Raw genomic sequence first — 26420 nt, forward strand, 5'->3', positions numbered from 1 at the left:
TCATCAGCGGCGCTGAGTCTAGTTGGAGGCTGGTAACAAGTGGTGTCCCTCAGGGGTCAGTACTCAGCCCAGTCTTGTTTAACTTCTTCATCAACAACCTGGATGAAGAGTTAGAATGTACCCTCAGCAAGTTTGCTGATGACACCAAACTGGGAGGTGTGGTAGATACACCAGAAGGCTGTGCTGCCATTCAGCGTGACCTGGATAGGCTGGAAAACTGGGCAGAGAGGAACCTGATGAGGTTCAACAAGGGCAAATGCAGGGTCCTGCACCTGGGGAGGAACAACCTCATGCACCAGTACAGGCTTGGGACGGACCTGCTGGAGAGCAGCTCTGCGGAGAGGGACCTGGGTGTCCTGGTGGATGACAGGTTGACCATGAGCCAGCAGTGTGCCCTGGCTGCCAAGAAAGCCAATGGAATCCTGGGGTGCATCAAGAAGAGTGTGGCCAGCAGGACAAGGGAGGTTCTCCTTCCCCTCTACACTGCCCTGGTGAGGCCCCATCTGGAGTACTGTGTCCAGTTCTGGGCTCCCCAGTTCAAGAAAGATGAAGAGCTACTGGAGAGAGTCCAACGGAGGGCTACAAGGATGATGAGGGGACTGGAACATCTCCCCTACGAGGACAGGCTGAGCGAGCTGGGCTTGTTCAGCCTGAAGAAGAGAAGGCTGAGAGGGGACCTAATAAATGCTTATAAATATCTGAAGGGTGGGTGTCAGGAGGATGGGGCCAAGCTCTTTTCAGTGGTGCCCAGTGACAGGACAAGGGGCAATGGGCACAAACTGGGGCACAGGAAGTTCCGTCTGAACATGAGGAAGAACTTCTTCCCTCTGAGGGTGACGGAGCACTGGAACAGGCTGCCCAGAGAGGTTGTGGAGTCTCCTTCTCTAGAGATATTCAAGACCCGCCTGGACAAGGTCCTGTGCAGCCTGCTGTAGGTGACCCTGCTTCGGCAGGAGGGTTGGACTAGATGACCCACAGAGGTCCCTTCCAACCCCTACCATTCTGTGATTCTGTGATCCACCAGCCTTGGGTTTTCACAGCAACCTTTGTTACAGTGCAGAAATCGGTTTTGTGCCTCTCCAATACCCAGCAACCGCTTTAAACGAAGTTCATAAGTACTTAATAGCTTTGAACGCTCTTCTCCCTTTCAGATGTGGTTGAAGTTCAGCAAAAAGCTTCAAGGAGTTTTTATGAGGAAGGACTAGAGAAACAAGGTAACCAGATACACTTTGGATTCTTAAAAACAAGACTAAAAACAAACAATAGAGACAAAGCATGCAATGCCAAGTAGCTTTCCGCAAGCACTTTCCTTTTGCTTTGTTTAATTATGCCCTCCTGTTCACTCCTCCCAGGGAAATATACCTAGAAACAAAACAAAAATCTCACAGCCCCTGTGAAAACTGGGTGTCCTCTATTACAGGGTGGGATGCAGCTCACCTACACCTCTGCCATGTTTGTACTGAAGTCCAACTAAATCCCCAAACATGAGCAGTCTGCCCACTTTCCAGAGCTGCTTAATTGTTTGAGGTGACTCCCTCTGGCCAAGCACACCAGCTCCACTTTCCCATCTCGCCTTCCTTTTTATTTTTTTTTCACAGAATGGTAGGGGTTGGAAGGGACCTCTGTGGGTCATCTAGTCCAACCCTCCTGCCGAAGCAGGGTCACCTACAGCAGGCTGCACAGGACCTTGTCCAGGTGGGTCTTGAATATCTCCAGAGAAGAAGACTCCACCGCCTCCCTGGGCAGCCTGTGCCAGGGCTCCATCATCCTCAGAGGGAAGAAGTTCTTCCTCATGTTCAGACAGAACTTCCTGTGCTTCAGTTTGTGCCCATTGCCCTGTGTCCTGTCGCTAGGCGTTACTGAAAAGAGTTTGGCCCCATCCTCCTGACACCCACCCTTAAGATATTTGTAAGCATTTATAAGGTCCCCTCGTAGCCTTCTCTTCTTCTGGGACAGAGAGAGACACAAGTTACCTATGAGACTGCGACAGAGAGAGACTGTGAACTTCAGTGGATCGATTTGCCCTTTGGAGACAGAGAGCTTTCATCCCACCAACAGTGAGAGGAAGGCATTGACAGTGTGGGCTGAACGCATGCCCTGTTACTGTTCGCTGCCTCCCCCGAAGCCGAAGGGTAGACTTCAGGTGGCCTGGACTGGCCAACAGCAGGAAGGCGACCAGATGAGGGCCCATCAGTGCATCGGGCACAGTACTGAACAACGTAAAAACTAAGCCTTTCTCACAAGAATGTCCTTTCTTCTCAATTATGTATTTCCCACGAAACAGATTTGCCTTCTATCCTACACTTACTCTTTTTTAAAGAGAATGGAGACAGAAGTCCTGTGAGAACTATTATTTAGCGGGAGTTGTCATGAGCAAACTGCTGAAACTGGGCAGCTAATGTACACCCCTCAGTCGCAAACCAAAATTAAAACCCTGCACAGCTGGAAATAAGTCATTGCCCTATGGAACTGCACCTGTAACTGTCCTCCAGCACATAAAAATCTCCACCTTTCAGACTTCTAAGAAATAAAAAAATGTCTGAATTCCCTGCTGCCTGGAGAACTCTCAGTGAAATCATCAGTAGTTCTAATTGCTGTTAAAATACTACTAATATCTTGCAGCTTTAGTTACTGAAAACAATCTTTGTACCAGCTGCACAACTTCAAACTAGTCTGAAAACTGAAAACAAAATGCGCACAGCAAAGGAATAAGAACCATACGAACCACACCTATTGCACAAAACTGTTCTTTAACATCCCTCTAAGCAGTAAGCTTAAAAACTTCACCAGCTAAGCCCAGTTCCTCACAAGCTTCGTATTGCTATAAAATATCACAGAATTCAGCCTATCAGTTTCAACTTGACTTGTTTCCTAAATATCCCAGAAGTTTCTTAATGCCCTAATTACAGCTAAAATTAAGGGTAAGGCATTTTATGTCCTCAATTCAGAGTACTTTCATTTCAAATTAATACAAAATTTCTCAGGGGAAGGTGCAAATATATTCAACATTAACAAGCATTAGATCAATACTTTTTTTCTTCCTTTAAATTCCATCCTTTTTTAGTTAAAGTACGTAAGTGCTGCCTGCAAGAAGGTGGCAAGTATAGTGAGGGAGGGATCGCTTCTTATTTGCTTGGTGGAGGACGAACAGCGACAGCAAACCAGGCATTTGCTGCCCTTCTCTCCTGTTGACAGAGGGACCTTTAGCTCTGACAGTATGTCAGTCTACCTACTGGAGCAGGGTCTGGTAAGAGACAAGGAGCACTACATATCAAGGTTTCGCAGAAACACACGGAGATTAAAGACTGTTACTGGTACAGAACTCCACAGCAGGAGAACATGAAAGCTACACTTTTCTGTATCACAACATGGACTTTTTCCTTCCGGTTACTTCCACAATTATAAGAGGATGCACAGGTTGCAGAATGGGCATTCAGGAGGTCCTCAAGGTTCTCTGAGATGGAGACTGCAGTCCCTAGGGATGTGATTCTTCAGCAAGTCCTGAAGTTGCATAAAAAATTAATGGTAATAAAATGCCCATTGCCAAGACTGAATTCAAACATTATTTCGTAAGTGAGAACTTGCATGCTCTTTACAAATTACATTGAGATTCCATGAATACTAGTATTTGAGCTAACACAGAGAGATGACAGTCCTACACAAGTGAGTATTTGAAAACCATCTTTTTACAAAATATAAAATGCAAGTACATGAAAAATTGTTTGAATTCATTCAAAAGTCAAATAGAGTAAACCTTAAATGCTTCATTAAGCCCTGGCATTTGATACAGGTAGAGTTAGCACAAGCAGAGCAACTACAAAATTACATTGCTTTTAAAATTGGAAATACACAATGCAAATACGTGAAATATTGTTTGAACTCATTCATAGATCGCGTTAGTTATAGTAAATCCTAAATTAAATATAAAAATTTTGCCAGACATTTTCACTGCCCATTTTCTGATGAAAAGAGGTATTTGAAACAGACATGGGTAACCTACCTAAAGAAAAAGAAAAAAAAAAAAGTCCCCCAGCTACAACTTTACATTTTTGTCAGGTACTAAGGTACCTAAAAGGTACAAACCTTGAGCCACCAGAACAGTTTCACACTGTTACACAACAGGAAGCTACTGACATACTTGATCTTATTCTCATCTTCTATCAATCAGAAATTTCAAGCAGAGCAATGACTACTGAGTTCAGATGATTCTCTCCTCCCCATTTTGTACGTACACCGGTTGGCATCCAACCATTTCTAAACTGCCCAGACTGTATTTTCTACTATTCGTTCCACACACTAACTGGAAAGTCTTCATAGTCACTCAGCTCTCTTCATACATGCGCTGTGTTGATACTCCTCCTGAACTACTGAAGAGACAGCAAAGCTGCCTCTTACAATGGGGACCAGACAGCAGCTTTTGTTGATGTTTTGAAAGAAACTTTTACATGGAACAAATATTTAGATTTTAAGTCTACTGGACTGACTCTCAAAACACATGTGCACTAGGATTTTAACAGTACTGACAATTATCCTAAATGTCCATCTCGTAATGTAAGACACCACCTGAAGCAATTTCACATGTCGAACAGAGGGCTACAACAGCCTGAAAAATCATCTGGAAGAAAAATCAAAGTTCCAAAACTCAAACTCCATAAAAATAATATCTGAAAAATACTTGTAGTGTCCCTTTTTCCAAGGAAGGTCTTCATGTTGTCTGAGGAAGAGGTAGCACAAGCCCAGCTACTGCATTTTCTAATTTTGTTTTCACAAGATGGTTATACAAGTTGCATAGCTATGTATATACAGACACATAGCTTGAAGTTACTGGATCTAACAGTAGGGTGGTTTTGTGTCAAATCATCTTAAGTCTTCTTCATCCTTATGCAATACCTTCCATCTCAAAGGAAACAAATTCCTTCAGCTGTACATTTGAAGCAGGGACTACCAAATGAGTATTCTGCTTGCCCACTTGAGATCAATCACATCTTTTGAAGTCCCTCAGGCTACCTGCCAGGGCACACTATGGATGCAAAATGAAATCTGTCTTTGATAGGTACCTTCTAACTTAATACCTCAAGCTTTTTTTCTCTCAATTTCTCTCACTTCAAAGGCCTTTTTGCCTCCTACTTTCCTCCATGCAGCACTACAGTCACCTTACTGTTAAGTATTTCATAATGCAGCATTAATTCTCCCCAGCTAAACTACTCCTCTCATGACACTTGCACACAATCAAGAGACCTGGGAATATTAACAGGAAGCAGAATTAGGCAGGACCTTGGGAAACCATCTGAACTAGGCATCCTACCCCAACAATTGCGATACTGGTGACTTGTCTGTTGGACCAAAACAGGTGCAAGAATATCAATGTTCCACATCAAACTCTGCTACTAAGATGCTGGGAAACAGCAAATCTAGACCACCTTCTGCTGCAAAGGAGCATTCACACCAGCCGTGCCTGCTCTTAGCGGGGCCTCATCAGTAGGTATCCCATAACCTTTTCTGACGGGCTAACAAAATGGCTCTCCTGAGGAGAGCCATCAACCACCTCTCCGAATCACTTCCACTTTTTATTTTATCCAAAGATAACTCTTTCAAGACTGCTTTTTTTTTTTCCCCCCGACAAAGAGACAGGAATGCAATGAAATCTTCATGCTTGCTTAGAGTTTAATTTATAAACCTCCAAATTTGTTATTGTACTGAATTATTTCACTTACCAAAGGCACAGTAGCAACACAATCTAAGCAACTCTCTAAAGACTAACATTAGCACACAATACAGGAATGGCCAGACCCAGAGAGCTCAGCAGCTCACCATACTGAATGAGAGTACCACTCCTGGACGTTTTGAAAGAAAGAACAAGAATTCCCCAATCTGTCTAGCAAAGCACCTCTCAACACCCCACCAGAGAGAAGTTGTTTTCTGTTTGCAAGCACAAAGATTTATTCAAACCAGCTATTATTTATTTTTTAACTCTGAAACCAAAGGAAATAACAGTGCAGTAGAATTAAACCCCCAATATATACTTTAATTTATAATAATTCTGTACCACAACTTGCAATACTGAATTCATTGAAGCTGTTCAAAATATAAATTCTCCTCAAGAAACATGAGTTCTTCTATATTGCAATATTCACTCACAGAGAACAGAAACATAGCAAACCCGTGTACCAAGTGAGTTTCCAATCTTGCTGCTTAACACAAAGGATAAAAGCCCACAAAAAACCTCACAAGCAAGCAAGTGAAAAAAACTCACCCCGCTAAAACAAAACCTTCCTAATAATGTATATGCAGAAAGATCTTCTATAATTTTATACAGAAGGTCACTTTTACTAGGTATTATCCTTAGAGTAGAGGTTCATAATTTATAAGAAAAGTGAATTACTAAATCAAACACACCAAAACCACCAAAGATTTTAACAGCAAACAATGTAGTGGAACTTAGATATTTCTATGTTATAAAAGGATGAGGTCTTGGAAACTGAAAGAGTACTTGCTTCACCAGATTTACCTTTAGTGTATGTTCCACATCAGCTTAATAACAGTCTGACTTAATTATAACTGAAATGTGTAAGTTATCTTCCACAAAATTATAAACCGGTGTAAAATAGAATACACACAGAGGCTTACTAAAGTGTTAATATTTAAATTTTGTACTTAATCACATTGGGGCCTATCACTTTCCAGAAAAACATCTTTTTATTGGCTATAAAGGCAGACAGAATGATGGTTTTGTCATCAAGCATCAAACATTTGGCAGTGCATCAATAATTCCCTTTAATTTGCTTTATCCTCAGAAGCTGGTGTGAGCTGTTGGGCCCTGCAGTGTGCTTCAATAATAGTGCATTAAATGGAAAGTATCTATGCCTGGCTGACCATTCTGAAAGCTGTTTGAGTGGCCTGAAATCAGCGATTTGGGTTCCCTACAGAGTCTTGGCTTCAAAAAGAAACAGATCATTTGTAATGCAAATAATCCACCATCTCTGGAACATCATCCTAATAGTGCACTACTAGAGGTACGAAATCTGCAGGCATAAAGAAACCCCAAAATATTGGCATAGACTTTCTAGTGTTGGTAAAATATGTAAACATATACAAAAATATAAATGTGAAAGAGCAAAAAGAAGACAATAACAATTTCGTCTCCAACATTTGGTAAACAGCAGGCCCAAGCTGGATAATATAGTAACATTCACCTTCTTACTAAAAAGCTGCTATTACACACATCAAAATCAAAGTTAAAATACTTAAAACGTCAGGACACACCCAGTAACTGTGCTCCATGAAATGTACCATTGATTACAATCCAGCAAATAAACACTAGAAACCAGGAATGACATACACAACTTTGCTATTTTAGTTCAAAAAGGCAGTGCAAACCGAGGAAAAAGACTTGGTCTGTCATTAAAGGATTTTATTTTTAATTCTTACATTTTACATCTTCTGCAGCAGAAGTCATGCTCACCTACTTAAATTAAGCACACAGAGTAAACACAGAGAACTCATGGTATTCCAGTAATAAAAAGAAAGATCAAATCTCTTGGCTGCCTCATACCGTTTAGCCCAGTACACCTATTCCCAGGGGAAGACAGACAATCTCTGCTGCAGCATCTCCTCCTCCATCCAGGCCTTAGCCCTCCACAACAAGCTCTGATGAACTCAATTTAATGAGCACAAGGAGAAGATTAAGCAACAAGCTTCTGAATTGTTTCAAATACTTGGGGGGCATCAGAGGAGGGGGGGGAAGAGTTTTCTTAGCCACATAACTGCTAAACCAAGAACATCTCGTGGTTAAACACTGGGCATCCAGCAGCCCAAAGACTCTCCATGTTACCCAAGCAACTAAAGCTGCAGCAAAGAAAATACAGACTTCAGTTGTGATTCAAGTGAATTTGAGAAACTATCACTGATGAAAGTGATAGAATATATACAAAAGTATATGCAAAAGTAATTTCAAGTATGTAGAGTGGCTGGTTTAATAAGCCGATACAAAACTAATCAGAACGTTTGCTGTAACTGCTTTTATTTTCTACAATTGCAGTGTTAAAAGATCAGAGGTAGTTAATTTGTGTAGATCCTGCAGTACATCTCAGAACAAAGACAGACAAAAAACTCAGGAAGAAAACTTCAGCAAAGACCACGTATCAGGCTTTGCCTTCATTATACTCCTCCAAAGGATTTCATTGCCCTACTTGAAAACAGACTTTAGGGATGGCAAATTTGAATACTTAATGCTATGCTTTTGGTTAAGATCTCTCAAGCACACACCACATAGAAAGATGATGGGAAGCACAAGAGAACACCAAGTATTTGAGATCTTGGTAGGTATTCCAGGTCCAAAAACAACCCCCACCAAAATAAAAAAAAAAACAAAACAAAAATCCCAACCCCAAAAAATCCCCACCAAACCCCCCCCCACGAACCCCCTTCCCCCCCCAAATCTAGAAAAGGTTGTTCAGGAAGGTGGTAGGAAGACATTCACTTAACAGAGACAACATTATAACGAGAAAGAAAAAATACTATTGGACTTATAAGTCAGGAGACAAAAAGCGTATATTGTGAAGTACATTAAGTATAGCCATGCCTCTCCATTCTGCTGCTGCTCTGGAAATGCTACAGGCAGTTACACAAGTGCACTGTTCTACATCGTATTCGAGGCACTAGAAGAGATCTGCTCGGAGGAGAAGATGCTACAACTGTGCGTCTAATGTGACTGCTCCTCAAGAGCACATACGTTCAAACTTTTGTATCAGTTCCACAACACGTCCCTGCCACTCCAACACAGGAAGGCAGCTGAAAGCTTCAAAGCTGCTCACATACCCTGGGCGAATACTGTCATGTCTGTTTCCCAGCTGGGGTCTGATATCCCAGTCACTCAAAGATTTAATCCCAGAGGCATTTAAGTTTCCTGTGGTCATGAATCGATCTTACTGATCTTTGGGAAGGGATAAAACAGAATCTCCTTGGGCACTCCTGACAGTCTGATGAATTAGCTTTTCTTGTATTTCAGAAACTGAGTTAATACTGCTTGCTCCCTTCAGTGTTTTGGTTTGGGTTTTTTTTATGCTTGAGATCTCTTTTAAGATCACAAGACAGGTGCTCTTCTTGTTGGACAACTAACTACATGTAAGCATACAAAATAGAGCACAAAATGGTGCCAGTGGGAGATGCTCAAGTGGACTGACTGACTTATAAATATGCAAGCAAGAACCAAGACACTTTAACCCAAGAAATACCACTACAGGGAAACATCTCCTTTAAGACCAAAAAAAAGTCAGATTGTCAAAAGGAGAAAGAAAAAGCTGAATGAAATCAGTTACTTTTCACAGATATGCAATTGACTTTTTTCTGTCCTATAAGGTTCTCTTTAGTTGTTTTTTGTTTGTTTGTTTGTTTTTACAGAGCACTAAAACAAAACTGTTAGGCCAATGGTAAATCCTAGGCATATGCTACAGACACAAACTAATAACTCTGTACAGTGATTCATCAAATTTCTAACTGTGATTCTTCTTCCAAAGCCCAAACACTATAATCAGTATTGGTTAGAACTGAATTTCTGTTGCGATTGGAAGCCACTTGCAACTGGTACTACTCTTTAGGAATCAGAAGCCACTGTAAAGAAACCATGTCTGCAAGTGCTGTTCTTCCAGAAACATAAAACAGAAAAGCTGATATTACACTATAAAAAGCACCATTAACAAAAATCTCAGTGCTATCCAATTGTCTTTCAATGCATAGCAGATGTTCATTACGTTTGACTTTCTACAGGATTAAAAAGCAACTTTTGGGATCAGTATCAGCATAAAATGAGTAAATTTTGGCATATTGTTTTCATGTATTTCAGGGGCGGGGGGCCAAGAACTCAAACAGGCAACCATTTGTTGGCACGTGTACAAACAGCAAAGCTGAAAAGCTCTGATCCCCTCCTGACTGTGCGAAAGTCAACTTCCAGTCCACCATGAGTCCTAGTCAGAGGGAAGACCTGAGCAGAACATCATGTTGACGTTGACAATGGAGGGTTACCCATCTCTTTTTTTAGCTGTGAAGACCTGCACCACTCGTAGCACTAGTGCTTCTCTGACCCCTCAATGAGCCAATTCTATTTATAATCCAGCTCTTTTTCCCCATTAAATGAGATAGGCTGAATGTATATAAATGCATGTTTATGGATGCAATGAGAAAGCAACACTGGAGATCGCCTGAACAAATTTGGAAGAACAGGTACACTGATGTACAGAAGCAATTCTGGGCTAAATGATGGGGCAGGTCCAACCACGCTTAGACTGCTGTCTAGTATATTATTCAATACAATGAGTAACACTGGCAGGATAGCACAGAAAAACCTAAACAGGGATTTACTTACAATGCTGATCACAGTCTACTCTAGCAAACACCACTTGATTCTTGTCTGGATATTCTTCCTTAATTACATTAGAAGCCTCCTCAAAAATAGGATGCAGCATTTGGCTGAAGCGGCACCTGTGGACAGAACACAAAATTGTAACTTCAAAAAAATAATTTGAAATATTTTAATTGATGACTCAGGGTATATTTCAATCTTTGAAGGAAAAAGAAAAAAAAAGAAAATCCATTGGAAAAGAATATCCACTCGTAACCATCCCAGTAACTAACTGGATAAAAATAGGTTCAAAAGTAACTTGAATAATTCAGGTGGGAGAGGGGAAAAAAAAAAAAAATCATTCTAAAAGAATACACAGTTCAAGAAGTGTGCCCCTGCTTTATCTGCTTAAGAAACACCATTAATCAATTATAATCCTTTCGGAAATATGTTCTATTCAGAAAGTCTGTTCTTCATTTTTTCTACCAGAATTATCCCTGGGTAAGTAATTATCGAAATATAGTAGAAGAAATTACTTGCATTATTGAGATTCAAATATTCACCAACAATCACCTTGAAGAAATAACACAGAGATAACTTTATAAGGATCAACAATAGAAGTTGTAAGTATTGCTTATTGTATTATTGCTGACGTTTGATAGAATTTGAACAGACTGCTATTACAGCACTACGAACAAAGAGAATCCCACGGGTCCCTTCTTCCAGTCATGTCAGATTTTGAGGAAAATCGTCTCTCTGCCCACGGAAAAGGCTGTAGGATTGTAAAGATGCTTTGGTGGCTTTTGGGCGTTTAAGGTGACATGAGTGCCCCAGCCCATTATTAATACGTCAATAAAATTATTTTATATTCTGTTCTTCTAAACACATAGCACAATTTTAAATTGAAGACATATAACGGCACTGTAGAAGTTGTCAGAATGAGACCTCATGGAACAGACTTGCAATAAAACAGCCTGGGTAGCAGCCCTGCTTAAATTTAACAGTGATAGCCTGGGCATGCTGTTACGTCTACAACAGCAAACATTCAAGTGAAAAGGCAGGTTTTGCTCTCAAAATACAAACTGGGCTTAAGGCCATTTTCTGAAAGAAACCTGACTCTGGGCAGCACAATTGTATGCTACACATTTATGTAGCATGTATGAACAGATTACGCGTTCCTTGTCCCTCATTGTTCTCCACCCCTACAGCAGACTATCTACATCAGTGAAAGTGATATATTCTCATTCAAAGGTCACGTTACATCATAGACTGGCCATATGCTATGTTGAGGGGTTATTACTGAATGCCTACATGTAATCAGCATAATTAAGGCTGTAACATTTTAAAATTATGGCCTACTATAATGTGAACCAACTTGTAAGTATATGCAAATCTTTACATCCAAAGCAAACATATTCTAGAGAGGATTTGATAACAGTGGGGATTTGCATGAAGAGCTGTGCTAATAAAGTCCTAAAACAGGATGCTGGTTACCTTGCTGTATCAAGTTTTAAAATACTGGTATCCTCCCTCTATAACAGAGGTATCAGAACATGGATTTTTAGCATCCTGCAGTTTGTCTTTTGCAAAATCTAAAAATGATTTTTCAGTGGCAACACTGACCCCACAATTTAGTCTGCAGGTTTTTTTTCCTTGGTTATCTTTAACAATATCTGGTGGATCACGGACTACTTCAAAAGGTATCTGCAGATCACAAACTGAAAATAACCATCTTAAAAGTTTCACTAATTTATTTTAAAAGGCAGCCTTTATAGCGTAAATACAGAACAGGTATTAGACCTAGTTTCTTACTTAACTAGTTATTTCGTTGTACTATCATTATAAAGAAAGATATTTCAAACAAATAGCTTGGTAAACGAATGCAATCTCTACAGAAAAATTCTATTGGTTTACATGTGCTTACTATCAATTTAGTCTATGGTAGCAAATGAACAGATGCAAACTAATTGAACATAAAAATTGTCTATAAAATGACAGAGGTATATACAAAGGTTATTAAACTGATTTAGGTCGGTATAATGTCTATCTTTATGCAAAGTTTAAATGAAGGCACTAAAAACATCTTTGACAACTTCATTCTATATGAAAAGACTGGGTATGAATTTTTCAAAATCAGTTTAAAAAAAAACAGTTAAAATTAGCCTGCTACCAGTTGAACGAATTATCAGTAAAGGCAAAGTGTAATTGTTTTCATGTAAAGCTCTGTGCACTTGCTACTTCTAGGCCATACAGATCTACCGACGTAGACATATAGTAGGATGTGAAAGAGGTGAACGGAATGAGGCCAACATTTTATGCTCACAAAGCAAAACAGCAGGGAGAGGAATATCTAAAAGTGCAGTACTTCGGTTTATATATCGCTTTACATTATAAAGCTATTTACATCCAAGATTACTTTAATCAAGGAAGTCAGAAAATTATTTATTTTTCTGACTTCATTTTCTATATTCATACGCATGTTAAATTTTATTTTCTCTGAATACTCTTCTGGTTTCTAGCTAAAGAATCTTTTAAAAATATTAATGGTGGACCAGAACAGAACATTTAAACTTACTTCTTACACAATAAAAAAAAAGGGGGTATGGTGTTTAAATTAATTCTGATGATGATTTGGTATGCAAGTTTTCTTGAAAAAAAAAAATCAGGTAAACAGTTCCCTCTACGTCTTTCACAATGTCTAACCAATCTGGCCCAAAATTCTTTCCTTTTCCAGCTGCTCAGATTTCATCCCTCAATTATAATTTCCCTAGTTCTCCACTTGGATGGTCTTCCAGATTACAGAAGGATTTGAAAGGTGTTCCACGTTAGAGAAGGGTTTGATTTTTGGTGTAGTTTCAGGCTTTTTCCTTTCTAGCACACATGCAGGGGACCAACATATAAGAAAATGGAAAAATTGCATATTTTGGACTATTCTATGTTAAGGAGCAAAGAGTTAATGAAAACTGTCTTGCCAAGAGCAGGGGGGAGGGAAAAAAAAAATCAATTACATAGCATGTTATTCCATACTACTATAAAGTCTTTTTTCTCTGATAGGAGCCCTGAGTGAAACAAAAGATGTTAGAACAACAGAAGGGGTAGTAATCAGGACATTAAAAAAAAAACAAAAAAAACAGGAAAGAACTAGTTTGAAAGCAACAGCACTGTATTTTCAATTAGAACAAACATAACAGTTTTCAAAAGACAGAAGTTTAAACATAGAAAAAAACCACTTGTATTACTTACCAATCAGCATAAAAATTAACTAAAGCAACATCTGCATTGTCTGAAAGAAAAAGAAAAAACCCAATGTCACACTGTGAGGCAAAATTCTTAGTGCTTTTATCTGAGGTTATAAAAATACGCACAAAATCTATACAAGCAAATATTTCAAGATTATTCAGCATACAACTTAGTCCGATTGCTAGAAAACGGCAAGGATAAATCTTATCTGAAATATAATCTATATCAAATGGGAAAGTGATGAAAGAGGTCTTCAGTCGAGTATTTTATTGATCTTATTGATATATTCGACATTAAAAATGTCAACACTTAAGGTATTAAGACACAAAAGAAGTAAATAAGTGACACATGAGACAAAGTCATTCTGGATTTAAAATTAAAATCACGAATCAAAGCCATAAGTTGTACTCTAGTATATCTCTTAAGCATTATCTAGATCTTTCATAAGTGTTAAAAAAAAGTTAAAAAATGTGAACTATTTAGGTTAGAAGAATGACCAACATGCAGCCTGCCTGTGCAACTTGCTCTGGTCAGTCCTTACCCACCTTATTTGCCAAGAAACTGGATACTAAGGCAAAAGGTAGCAGAGAAATCTTCAACCCCCAAAAAGAAAAATTCTAAGGGACATTAAAAAAACAAAATGCAGTACTATAGGGATATATATGATGAGTGAAATAATGCTCCTATGCGTTATTTTTCACATACCAAAAAAGGAAAATATATGAAAACTAGAAGGACAAATCTCCCGCCCAAAGATAAATTGTGATCTCTACACAATGTAACAACCATGCTGTAAACTGATTTTCAGTAGTAGTAGTAGCCTAGACATTAAAAAAAAACCACCTTGAAATAAATACTGGAACTATCAGTCACAGCTTTATAAGCAGAAATGTTGCTAGACAAATCTGTACTATTGACAAAGTCACAAAACAGTTAAAAGATAAGATTCAGATTTTGGAAGCCTGGAAGAGACAACAAGCTGGAAAAGTCGACTCTTGAGAAGTCTGGGAAAAACTACAGTTTTGATTGAAATTATGGTGTTAAGATTTTCGTTATCAGCAAGGAATGCAAGTGGTGAACAGGAAATTAACCAACACAGAGAAATTCAGGGTTACCTCCAAGGCATAATGTACTTGTTGAAAGTAATAGGATAAATTTTAAAAGTACTTACATTTGGCATATATTCCTTTTTATGAATAACATTTTACAACAGGATTCTATATTTTCCACTGTATAAAAGGTATTTATAAACAGATTTATATTATCTAATCATACATTTACTACATAAAGCAATCCTGCAATAGTAGGAAGATTCTAGTACTGACCTAAATAAAAGAACATAAAAGATTTTTTTCTGAATATATTTGAAACAATAACTTATTTCCTGTTAAGACAACGACATACAGGCAAATTTGATACTGTTCAGACAAGGAATATACATCTGTTTAATTTCTGTTCTTTCTATGAGCCACCAGAATCAGGACAATTAACCTGAGGAAAAGTATAGCTGATCAAACAAGATACTTAAGGCCCATCACCATGGGTTTCATTTGCTGCTGTTTTGGGGGAAACTTTTAAAATGCTCTCTTGACACATTTTTGTTATGTAATCAAGCATTCCATCTGCAAACAAGACAGCAAGTATTTTTCTTAGACACTTCAAATCCTCAGTGAGACTACAATGAAGTAATTTGTTGAGCGATACATTAATTTAGACAGCTAATTTTGATCACAGGCATTTAATACTTCAATGCCAATTGCAATTCATATTTTCAAAGTTAAGGCATGTATATTCATTTAATACCACTGCAAGATTCACATAGATAAATAACGACAGACATACAAAGAGAAAAAAAAAAAATCGAAGTACTCACTTAAAATGTCATCTATATTTCCACTATCTAGACTTGTTATTTCACTTCTTGTTGGATTAAAAAGCCAAGACACCTAAAAAGAGAAAGCAAACCAGTAAGTACGTAAAATTTCAGCAATAAAGTAGTAAAACATCTATGATTTTAAATGTTGCAGCTCAAAAGTTGGAGAAGAACAGTAAAATAATTGTAATTCAGTCAACGCGTTTCAGATGACAGTAGTACTACAAATATACAAATAAACACTACTTACAGATATAACATACTTTCACAGTTGAAACAAAATTGGCTATCGCTTCATATGATCCTCTACTACGTTGGAAGAAACGTTACAGCTAAATTTTGTACCTTTAAGAGTAACTTCTATTCATAAATTCACTCTGTAGAAAGAAACAAACCCCCCCCTTTTAGCCACCTAACAATCCCACACAGGCCCGAAGCGTGTAGGCACAGCGGTTTCACCCAGAGGCAAGCAATTCCTTCTGTGGCTTACAGGGCTTGTCTGGCTAAAAAGCTTCTCATTCGGTAAAGCTTCCAATTGCCTCCATTTTTACTGCTGTTTTAGAAAACAGTTTCAATATATCTAACTCTACCAGCTACAGTCTTTTACCTCCTTCTGTGTTTTTTCTTGACCCTGCTTCAGTCCCAACACGTGACTGGCATATCAGACTATAAAAACGGAGACACCGTGTCAGCCAGATCACTCAGCTACAAAGCAACATGTGTATTACTCCTAACACAACTATCACAGCAGCACGCAGTTTTTGGAAGAGCACTCTCACATTCGCTACAACAGGCTCAGTTCTTTTATCTCAAAAAGTGTCGGGGAAAAAGGGGGTAGAGCTGCTGCTGTGTCCCAGGTGAGAGAGATATCAGTGAGTTACAACTTATTTTTCCTTGGAGAGAGGTAAGCGTGCAAGTTTTTGAGCAGGACAATACAGACTCTGATCTGGGATGTGAGTGTTTCCATCCTGAGCACCCTGGTCAGGAAGTCAGCACTTGTCTAAGCAAGGCCAGGGCTTGGACCAGATGCCCTGCCGAGACACCTCCCAGCCTCATTTTCCATGATTCTTTGATTCCATTCATGGTTCCCATGATTCAGCTAACAGAGACAGCAGGAAAGGAGTAGGAAGGGTTCTGGTAGATAACCGACAGGAACGCACAGGTCAAGTAGCCAGATAGAGACCGGAGATTCTCGGTGATACCTGAAGAATCAGTCCTCACACTGAGATGCGGTAGCACACGACATACACGCTATTGATGTTCCCACAGCCTTAGTTTAGTCCTTGCAGCTGCAAAGAAAATCTGCCTATGGCTAGAGAGGCAAAGACTAATTCAATGTCAAACATCAAGTTTTCTAACATTTGTTGCAAACGTATATCAAAAATTGGCCTCTCAAAACCATTCACCATACTGGATGCCTGCTTTCATTAAGATTAGCTTCAAAAATTGTGGCAGACTTCAGCAGCGAGACATTGTCACAGCTCGCAAACTATCACCATAAATGACACACAGGTGAGGTCAGCAGCAATAATTTTCAATTCCTTCTGATTCAGGGATCACCAAACACTTTTCGGTGAAGATACTGATCATTCCATATTTCCCATATAGAGGCCACCGGGTAGCATACAGACTCCACCTTACACTACAGGCTGAAAACGCACCAGCTGTTGTAATACAAAATACGCACCAATGCTTCTCATTTGGCATTTGGACAAGACACTTATCTCGGATGCAAGTTTAAGATCTGTGGCGGAGTTTGCACAGCCTTCCTGCGGCACTTAAACTGCCCGATGCATACGCCTGAACCGTGGCTGTAAGATCACTGTGGAGAAACAAAACTAACGGTTGAGCTGTAAGGTCCATAGTTGAAACTACCAGCCTAAAAACATGGTCTGCCAAAAACATCTGATTAAGCAAGCTATGCAATGCACAAGTTGCGGCAGGTTGGTATTGGGCAAGTTCCTTTGAAGGCGCTGGTGCTGCTGAGCAGCAAGGTGGCATGACTGCCTTCAGCCTTTGCAGAGAGAAGCTACCCTGCTCCACACCAGTCAGATTACCCACAGCTGAGTGACAGCTGACACCAACCATCAGTGCAGCTACCTCTCCATCACCCCTTGGGTGGTGCATGGGATGACAGCTTCCCTGGTGTTGCTATGTGGAGGTGCTGGCAGTAGTAGTTACATTCGTAGTAATGGGTCAGTTAAGTGTGTGAACGAGCTGGCATGGTTTTTGTTTGTACGCACATGCTGTTTTGTGGTGAGTGTTAGATTAGATGTAACTCATGTACGACTGAAGCAGTAGCTATGAGTAACAACAACAGTTGGAATATCACCCTAGGCAATAAAGGACAGTGTAACTCCACATTCACTTAGTTGGCCGTCATCCAATCCTACCACAGGTGACCTTGCAAACTCATCTCGGGTCCAAGACTTCAGCTGCCCTGCAAGGCAGCTCAAGAACCTCTGATCGTTCCCTTGAAGACCATGGAGTTACTTATACTGCTCATAATCTTGGACAACGCTCGTTTACACAGAAAAGCCACGCAAACCTCTAGAAAACAGGAACATGCTAGCTGCTGCACACAGCTCTGCATCAGCATTCATACTTGGAAAGAATTTCCACAGTGGTTTCTTGGTGAAACTATTTTCACAGGAGCTCAGCAGTTTGTATTGTCTCAACATACAGAATGGGCAAGATACCAATTTCTTAAACCCATGTGGCTTTTTCTAATGCAATTTTACAGCAGCAACACAAATCTTATCTAATACGATAAATTATACATAAATTAAACATAACATAGATAAGCATGCTATTTGCAATTGGGAAACAGGCTACGTTATTCAACAGATATATTTAAATAGATCGGGAACTGTAGTTGCGTTTGTAGATTGCTACAATACACCTTAACTTGCAATGCAAATATTTAACCACAAAATCAAAGCCCAGGGCTTGCTAACCAACAAAATCCTCTACTAGACTGTGCTATGTGCAGAAAAAGCAAATTAAAACTAATACTTCTTTATAGCATGAATAAAAGTTTTGATTGCTTTCTTAACTCTTCTTGTGGAAAAATGTGGTGTGAGCTGCATGGACGGAAACAAAGACCCCAAATGTCTTCATATATTGAAGGTGAAAATGAAATTAAGATGTATATCCTATGGTCTCCTTATATTAAGCAGTAGTGGAAAAAATACTGAGACTAAGAACACCTTTCCTTAAAAGTCACACAAAATCTGAGATAATAAAAATATTTTTTCCACTAGAAGTATGAAAACTTCTATTTTAACAAAATACATTCATAATCACATTCTTAAACATTTTATACTGCCTAAATAGTTGTGGGTGCCAAAACCTTCATAATAAGTAGATAGACTCGGGGAAGAAAAAAAGCTTTCCTTAAGAAATGCCAATAAATATGCAAGACTCACTTCAGCTGAAGTTTCCATAAAGGTATAATGCCTGTAAGGAAGAAAACACATCCTTCTGACCCAGTAATCTTGCTGTCCCGTGAGATGCAAGAGGGTTCATGATATTACTAGTATTAATATTTAAGTTGAAAGAATGCAAATTCTTATTTAAATTGCTAAGAAGCTACACTGTTTTGAGAATGTTTTCTGACCTTTGACGAGGCCTGTGCCTGACACCCATGGGCAGAACACAAGACATTTTTTAAGAAATCATTTTTTGATTGTCAGCTACACACTTTATAAAACAGGTATTGAACATATGTTCTGAAAAACATACTGGCTAAGAAAAAGTCTTCAGAATTTTTTACTTGTAAGTGTAGACTTTGCCTTCCACTGGTCTACATCAGGACACATGGATGACTGTTCATATTTGTAACTGGGGAAAAAAAAAACCCAAACTTTCCAACTGACCTCACAAGAAGGCTACAAACTCGCTGAAGAAAGTATCTTGCAAAAATAATTCAAACTGAAAATTTGCTATGCAAGTACACCTGAAAACAGGTCAGGCTGCTGCCTTTATATTGGATGAAAATAGCTATATTTCTGTATTTGTATTGAAATGCTTAAACTACTGAAGTCCAAGGGTAAAACTAAGTAGTTATGAAATCACAGATTCATAAAATCATTAAGGTTGGAAAAGACCTCTAAGATCAAGTCCAACCATCCACCCAACACCACCATGCCTGCTAAACCATGTCCTGAAGTGCCACATCTACACGTTTTTTGAACACCTCCAGGGATGGGGACTCCACCACTTCCCTGGGCAGCCTGTTCCAAAGCCTGACCACTCTTTCAGTAAAGAAATTTTTCCTAATATCCAATCTAAACCTCCCCTGATGCAACTTGAGGCCATTTCCTCTCGTCCTATCACTAGTTAGCTGGGAGAAGAGATGAACACCCACCTCACTACAACCTCCTTTCAGGTAGTTGTAGAGAGTGAGAAGGTCTCCCCTCAGCCTCCTCTTCTCCACACTAAACAACCCAAGCTCCCTCAGCCGCTCCCCATAGGACTTGTTCTCTAGACCCTTCACCAGCTGCATTGCTCACGTTCCAGCACCTCAATGTCCTTCTTGTAGTGAGGGGCCCAAAACCAAACACCGTATTTGAGGTGTGGCCTCACCAGTGCTGAGTACAGGGGGACAACCACTGCCCTGATCCTGCTGGCCACACTATTCCTGATACAAGCCAGGATACTGCTGGCCTTCACTGCTGGCTCACATTCATCTGGCTGCCGACCAGCACCCCCAGGTCCTTTTCCACTGGGCAGCTTCCCAGCTGTAATACCAGCCCCTCCTCCCCAAGCCTCCCTGTAGCACTGCATGGGGTCGTTGTGACCCAAGTGCAGGACCTGGCACTTGGCCTTGTTGAACCTCCTATGATTGACCTGGTCCCATCGATCCAGCCTGTCCAGATCCCTCTGCAGAGCCTTCCTACTTTCGAGCAGATCAACAGTCCCGCTCAATTTGGTGTCATCTGCAAACTTACTGAGAAAAAGACTTAAAAGTAAACATATAGTAGAATATCAAAATACTAAATATTTGAGTGTGAAACTGCACCAGTTAGATAAGCATGTTTCTAATCTACTCACAATCATTTAACACTATAGAAACATGACAAAACAAACTATAAACCAAAACAAAGGAATGCAGAGAGTTTTATACACTTACAGAACACACTGCTGAGGGGAAAAATTGAAGAACTGAACAACGCATTCACAAAGATAAAATTTAGCTCATGGAGGGGGGAGGGAAGAAGAAGATATGGCACATGTATTTTCACTCTTCTGGTCCTCAGAAACACTGTCAAATAAAGCAGGAATGTATCAGCTCAGGTTCCTGGAAGTTTCTGTAAATAACACTGCTCATGTTTTTACTGGGCAGTTTAATTAGTACAGAAATCCTAGTATTTCTGATCCAATTTTGACCCTTATTTGAAGTTAGCAAATGACTTAGCCACTTCTGCCAGAAGCCAGTAGTGAGTTGCTTCTGAGGAGTTACTACAAATTAGCTGTCATCTTCTAATTTTTTCTAATGAAAGACCACTTATCCTCCTCTGACATGTGGCACGAGGCTACGCAAGCAGCCTTACACAAAACAAAACGCCTGGACAAAACCCGTTCCGTTCACCCCAACGGCAGACCTCTGCCAAGCTTCGTGTCCCTTCTCCCAGGAGGAAATAAAAGCATACCCAATTTCAACTCCTCTTCTGCTGACAACGTTGCTGCTCAATAGCCACTCCACACATCCAATTAGCCCACTAGTCATTCAGGAGATTTAGGTCAACTTTTTATCAATATTTTACTCTCATCAGTTAGTGCTGTTAGTTCTTTAATTGCTAACTGGACAGAAGAGACAGGGTTACAGGTTTAGTGGTATTTCTTTTCCAAGTTTATCATACTTTACACACCACTTTCTTGCAGAAGAGTTTAACAAACTGTGCACAATCTTAAAACTACAAGAAAAGGAAAAAAAACAGGTCTGTTGCATTTTAGTTCTTCAAGTCTTTATTTTTTAAATCACATAACAAAACAGAGGTCATAATTTCCAGAGCAAACTATCTGAAGAATACAGAAGATCTATTCTTGGAGCATTACGATTTCTAATTAGTACTACACCTGCCAGGCAGTCAACAAGAACAGCCTTCATTTTCCATTGCTAAACTTTCCATTTACCTTTTCCTCCTGCTGGGAAATCCTAAAGGCACACAACTAAACCACTTTTCTCCACCACAAAATCATTTTATGTTTGGCAACCAGCTCTAGCCCGCATCTAATCCAGATTGACGTGCTGAAGTCACTACCTGAAGGTCCTAGCCCCACAGAAGTCTGCAGCTGACTTTCAGTCCCCAAGTACCTTTTTCTTTATGCATGCTGCTAATCTGCTGCTGCTCCGAGGTCTGCATTAAACTCCTCGACAACAGGAAGCAGACGGGTTTACAGCCCGCTGTAGGATGATACAAATTGAAAGCAATCCCGGGAGACAGCAACACCAAAGCTGACAGACATGGTAAGAGCCCCTGAAGTCTGGCTTCAGAACCATCAATTGGGAGCATCTCGCTGGCGGTGTTTCCAGAAAGCCCTATAATGAACCACAAAGTTCAGAGCAGAGAGAGATAACAGTAAATAGAGAATGGTGGGGAAAAATAAAAAAGAGCATTATTCACCCTCTCAGTGAGAGCAGTTCAACTCTTGTCACCACTTGATTCCAGACTGTGCCTGAACATTTTCATAATTTAGACTAACTGCTGCCATCCCTGTTGATTAAGCACAGTTTTTATTAGCAATGTAAGCTACTTTCACTGTAAGACTACGAGACAAAACTGTATTAGCTCAAAACATGAACTAATGATCACTTCTGAGCTATATTTAAGTTTTCAGAGCAATTTTTAAATTGATACGAAAAATACTTTTCCTATTATCTTTCTCTCGAGAGCCATATCTTAAATTTAATCAGGCAAATTTAAAACATTCAAAGGAAGCTATTGAAAATAAATTTAAGGATTGCAGTTACTAACTTCCATGTGAACAGAGATAAAATGTAACTAAACTGAAATACAGATACTATATATATTAGAAAAGTAAACTTATTTCTTTAGCCTTGATAGACAGTTCAATTTTACAATGATTTAGCCAAACAGTGCACCAACTACACAGAGCTAGGTAGAGAGACCACCATACTACAGAGAGGTGGTGTGATTTTTTTTTCCTCCACGTATCTTGTCATCTACTCCCATTTTAATTGTGTGACAGGAATACCTGGTGTAGGTACATGTATTATGAATATTGAAGAACTTTTGCCAATTAAAACATTGGAAACAAAAAAAAAACACATTCACAATTTATAATAGTATATTTGAAATTCCAAATTACATAGCTTTGACACACCAAATTAGGAAAAAACCTCACAGTTAATGGTTCCTACAACTGAACTTCAGGCACAAGCAAAGCAGTTGAAGGATTGTTGTGTATGACTGGGAATGATTCATAGCCACAGAGATATCTCAATGGCCTGTTAGTACAGCACTGAAGGTTCCCAGAAAAATGGGTAAGTTAGTTCACAAACTGTTGAGAGGTTACTATTAGAAGACACAAGATGTTAATTTTAAAAGTCCATTGCAGAGATGAGAACTAAATCTCCTTCTTACAAGCTGCAGCTCAATGCATTGCATTTTTTCCATAAAGCTATTAGTAGCAGAACCATGCAAACACAACTTTAAAGCTTAAGTCTCCGGGCACAAACCTATGGATTGTTGTCTTTTATAGAAATGTTTAAGTCAGGGCTCAAAAAATGACATGAGGCATGTCTAAAAAAATGTCACAGAGATAAGACCTGTAATTTATTTTCAGTTGAACTATTTCTAATTTTCAGTTATTTCTCTTGACCTGGAGGGAAAAGGGCGATCTCCAGTCCGGGCCATAACACTGGTTTCCTTGTCTTAAACACCCACTTAGAGGCAACACAGTCCACATACCTACAAGAGATGTAAACAGATGTCTGAACAACTGTATTACTTCATGAATAATGTTTAGTGTGCTCCACATCCTTAGAAATACAAAGCTACCTTAAGGCCTGTTTCACAGCTTTAAAACCATGAACTCAGCTCACCAGGAAACTACTGAAAACTCTGGATCTTTAGATATTTTATTTACCATGCTTCTTACTCTTACACAAGAAGCTAGAATTCCCCCGGGGAAAAAAGGTATAATTTGTTCAGCTTCTCAGGAAAAAAACACAACCCCATTTTCTGGTAACTCCTTCTTTTACATGTCTACCAACTGCTCTGATTATCTGGAGACATAAGGATTCACTTTCAAGAAGGAATAGAGCACGTAAAATACAAATGCAATCTCCAAAATGATCAGCACAAGTTAAGCAGCTGGTGCTGTATATGAAAGCCAGCACCCTAAAGTTTTGGAAGTCATTAAAGCTGTGATCCAGCAATACGGAATAAAGGGCAGCTCGGTCTTGTCAAGACTTTGGTCAGGCTAGCAGAGCAGAATAGGTTGCTGCCCCTTTTCACTAAGTCAAGGAAAAAGGCCTGTTCTCTATTTCAGCGATTTCTGTTACACATAAAACCCATCACCAAAATCATTCATTGTAGAGAGTTTAGACCTTGGAGAGTATGTACCTGTAACTCCATTCCTCATGTCACAGATCACATACGTAATCTTGAAAGGCAAATCATTTCTCAGTACTTTCCTCTCTGTGTTTTAAGATAATTTAATTCAAAGCCTTTTCGCACTCAAATATTTCAAACATTATTTTGATGTGTAGCAGTAGAGAAGAAATTGTGAGTCATTTCATACAAATAGCCGAGTCTAAATAGAAGGCTTATTAGGAACTGTGTTTTCACAGCCTCATAGGTCATTATAGAAAGCAACATAGTATCCTATTCTACATTATGATCTTCTACAGTCTTTCCTGTGCCCTTTATTCTAGTCTTTACACACACAGCCACCGCAGAACGAGATTTCTATTTTTAATAACATATATACATATGCATGTTTTGTTCATTCTTGGACTAGCAATGAAAATGGACATTAAAATGGAACCAACACTCTTATGGTCTTCTCTGGAAGGAGTGGCTACAGAATTCAGAATCTCTCCTTTAAAGTATAATTTTAGAGGAAGAAACCAAAAGCAGACGTAGTATATTCACAAGAAACGGTATTTCCACATCATGGAAACATTTGCTACCTTGGAATTGTTGGGGTCGATGTAGTTTGAGCGTTAGCATGACTAGGCCGCTTAAGCAAAACAGTTAGCATAGCTGGACAGGCCGCTGGAAAGGACAGCTAGGAATAAACATGATGTGGGTTAGCAAAAACAAGATGTGTTCAAGGACATAGAGGCCGTCTGTTGCTGTTAGCGTTAGTGCATAGTTACCAATCATAAGGGAATATGGGGTGCGTGAACAGCGCGTGATTTATGTCTGTAGCCTATCTGAATAAGCGTGATCGCGTGTGCAGATATGAAGAATGTGTATAACCACGCAAGCAGACCAATAAATGGGAATCGGCTGTGCATTGTATTAATGTGTGAGAGTCATTCCTGTCCCTGCATGGATGCTGAAACTTGGCATTGTGGTGACCCCGACGTGATACCGCAGCCGAAGAAGGCAGGGGACTGCCGGCCGGGGAGGTAAGCCGGGCTGCCCGAGAGAGGCAGGAGCGGACCCATGGCACGCCGGGGGGCGTGAATATCGGCAGTATGGGTTCCACTGTATCAGTGTTGGAAACAGCGGCACAGAAAAGCCTGCCGGAATTGACGGATCGAGCCAACGTGAAGTTAACTGAAGGAGAGATATCGGGTCTATTATTGTGGTACTGCCGATGAAAGCTGATAGCAAAGACAGATCGGTTGTTCGACTTGGCTGTGAGGCAGAGAATTGGGGACTCTGTGCAGGATGGCAACAAAGAGGAGCGATTATTAGCCCCTGTTTTTCGAGTTGTCAAAAGCATGATCCGCTGAAAGGAACGAAAGCTCAATTGAAAGATTTTACAGAGAATTTTGAAAGAACAAAGTCTTGCAGTTTAAAATCCTTGAGGAAATCATTACTTGGAAATCAGTGCATACAGCTTTAAATGCTCTAAAACTTGTAGAAACTATCTTAGAAGCGGCTGCTACTCCTCCACCATTATCTCAAAAGCAAGGACAGAGCTGCAGTCTTTTGAAATTTAACCCTACATACGATGAAATTCCTAACCCAACACGAGAGATGCAGGAAGTAAATCTGCCAGAACCTGACGATCCTTTAAATCCAGAGAAATGGGAAGTGGGGTGCAAAATCCGGCACCCCGAAAGTGTACGACAGGGTCCCTCTACAGCAACTGGCGTACCCGACCTGAGATCAAAGCAAGGTGAATTCCAGCATAAAACCGCGCAGTCCCTCAGACACAGCACAGCCTGCAGCGCCAGCAACCACCACACCAGATGTGTCAGCGAACCTTACACCTGGTGGGGCACACGGCCCCCCCTGGGCAATCGGCGGCACGGACCGGCTACCCCCCCTCCCCGCAATCCCAGCGCGCCGGCCCGTCCCGGCCAGCCCAGAAGCGGCGCGGCAAGAACCATCTTCCTGACATTCAAGGACTTGGTTGGAAAAAGCGTGTATAATTCAATTACTGCAGTAGAATTCCTTGTATCCTTATCGCTGCAAACTGTTCCAGCTGATTATTATATTAATGTATGCTAATGAGTTCTCGAGAGTGCCTGCTTTCTGGGGCTCTGGAGTTAAGTTTTGGAAAGTGAATTATTTTGCTGCTTTCTGGTAATAGATTTTGGGTACCCAGGTAGGACGCTGCTCTTGAACATCAATGGTCCCAGGGATCGCAGGACCTCCAGCCGGCACCGAGGTATTCTCGGGGAGAACCTCTGATCCCTGGACCAAAAAGTTCTGAGCACAAACCACTAATAAGACAAAGACATTCTTCCAGTATTGTTTCTTGTTGCCTGCCTGTTAGTTGCCTGCTAGTCATAGTGAAAGCTTCACAGCAATGGGCTAT

The 26420-nt window shown here is 40.0% G+C and overlaps 1 protein-coding gene across 1 annotated transcript in view; it reads right to left on the minus strand.

Annotated features, from left to right (window-relative positions):
• The window catches only part of ERP44 (endoplasmic reticulum protein 44), a 57176-nt gene that overhangs the window by 17349 nt on the left and 13407 nt on the right, over positions 1 to 26420 (minus strand). Inside the window, exons 2-4 of the mRNA XM_075416616.1 lie at positions 15450 to 15522; positions 13580 to 13619; positions 10361 to 10476 (exon numbers count right to left, since the gene is read on the minus strand). Of these exons, the coding sequence (XP_075272731.1) occupies positions 10361 to 10476; positions 13580 to 13619; positions 15450 to 15522 (229 nt within the window). The remainder of the gene's footprint in view (positions 1 to 10360; positions 10477 to 13579; positions 13620 to 15449; positions 15523 to 26420) is intronic.

Source organism: Opisthocomus hoazin, chromosome 3, assembly GCF_030867145.1.
Source record: "Opisthocomus hoazin isolate bOpiHoa1 chromosome 3, bOpiHoa1.hap1, whole genome shotgun sequence".
Classification (NCBI taxonomy): domain Eukaryota; kingdom Metazoa; phylum Chordata; class Aves; order Opisthocomiformes; family Opisthocomidae; genus Opisthocomus; species Opisthocomus hoazin.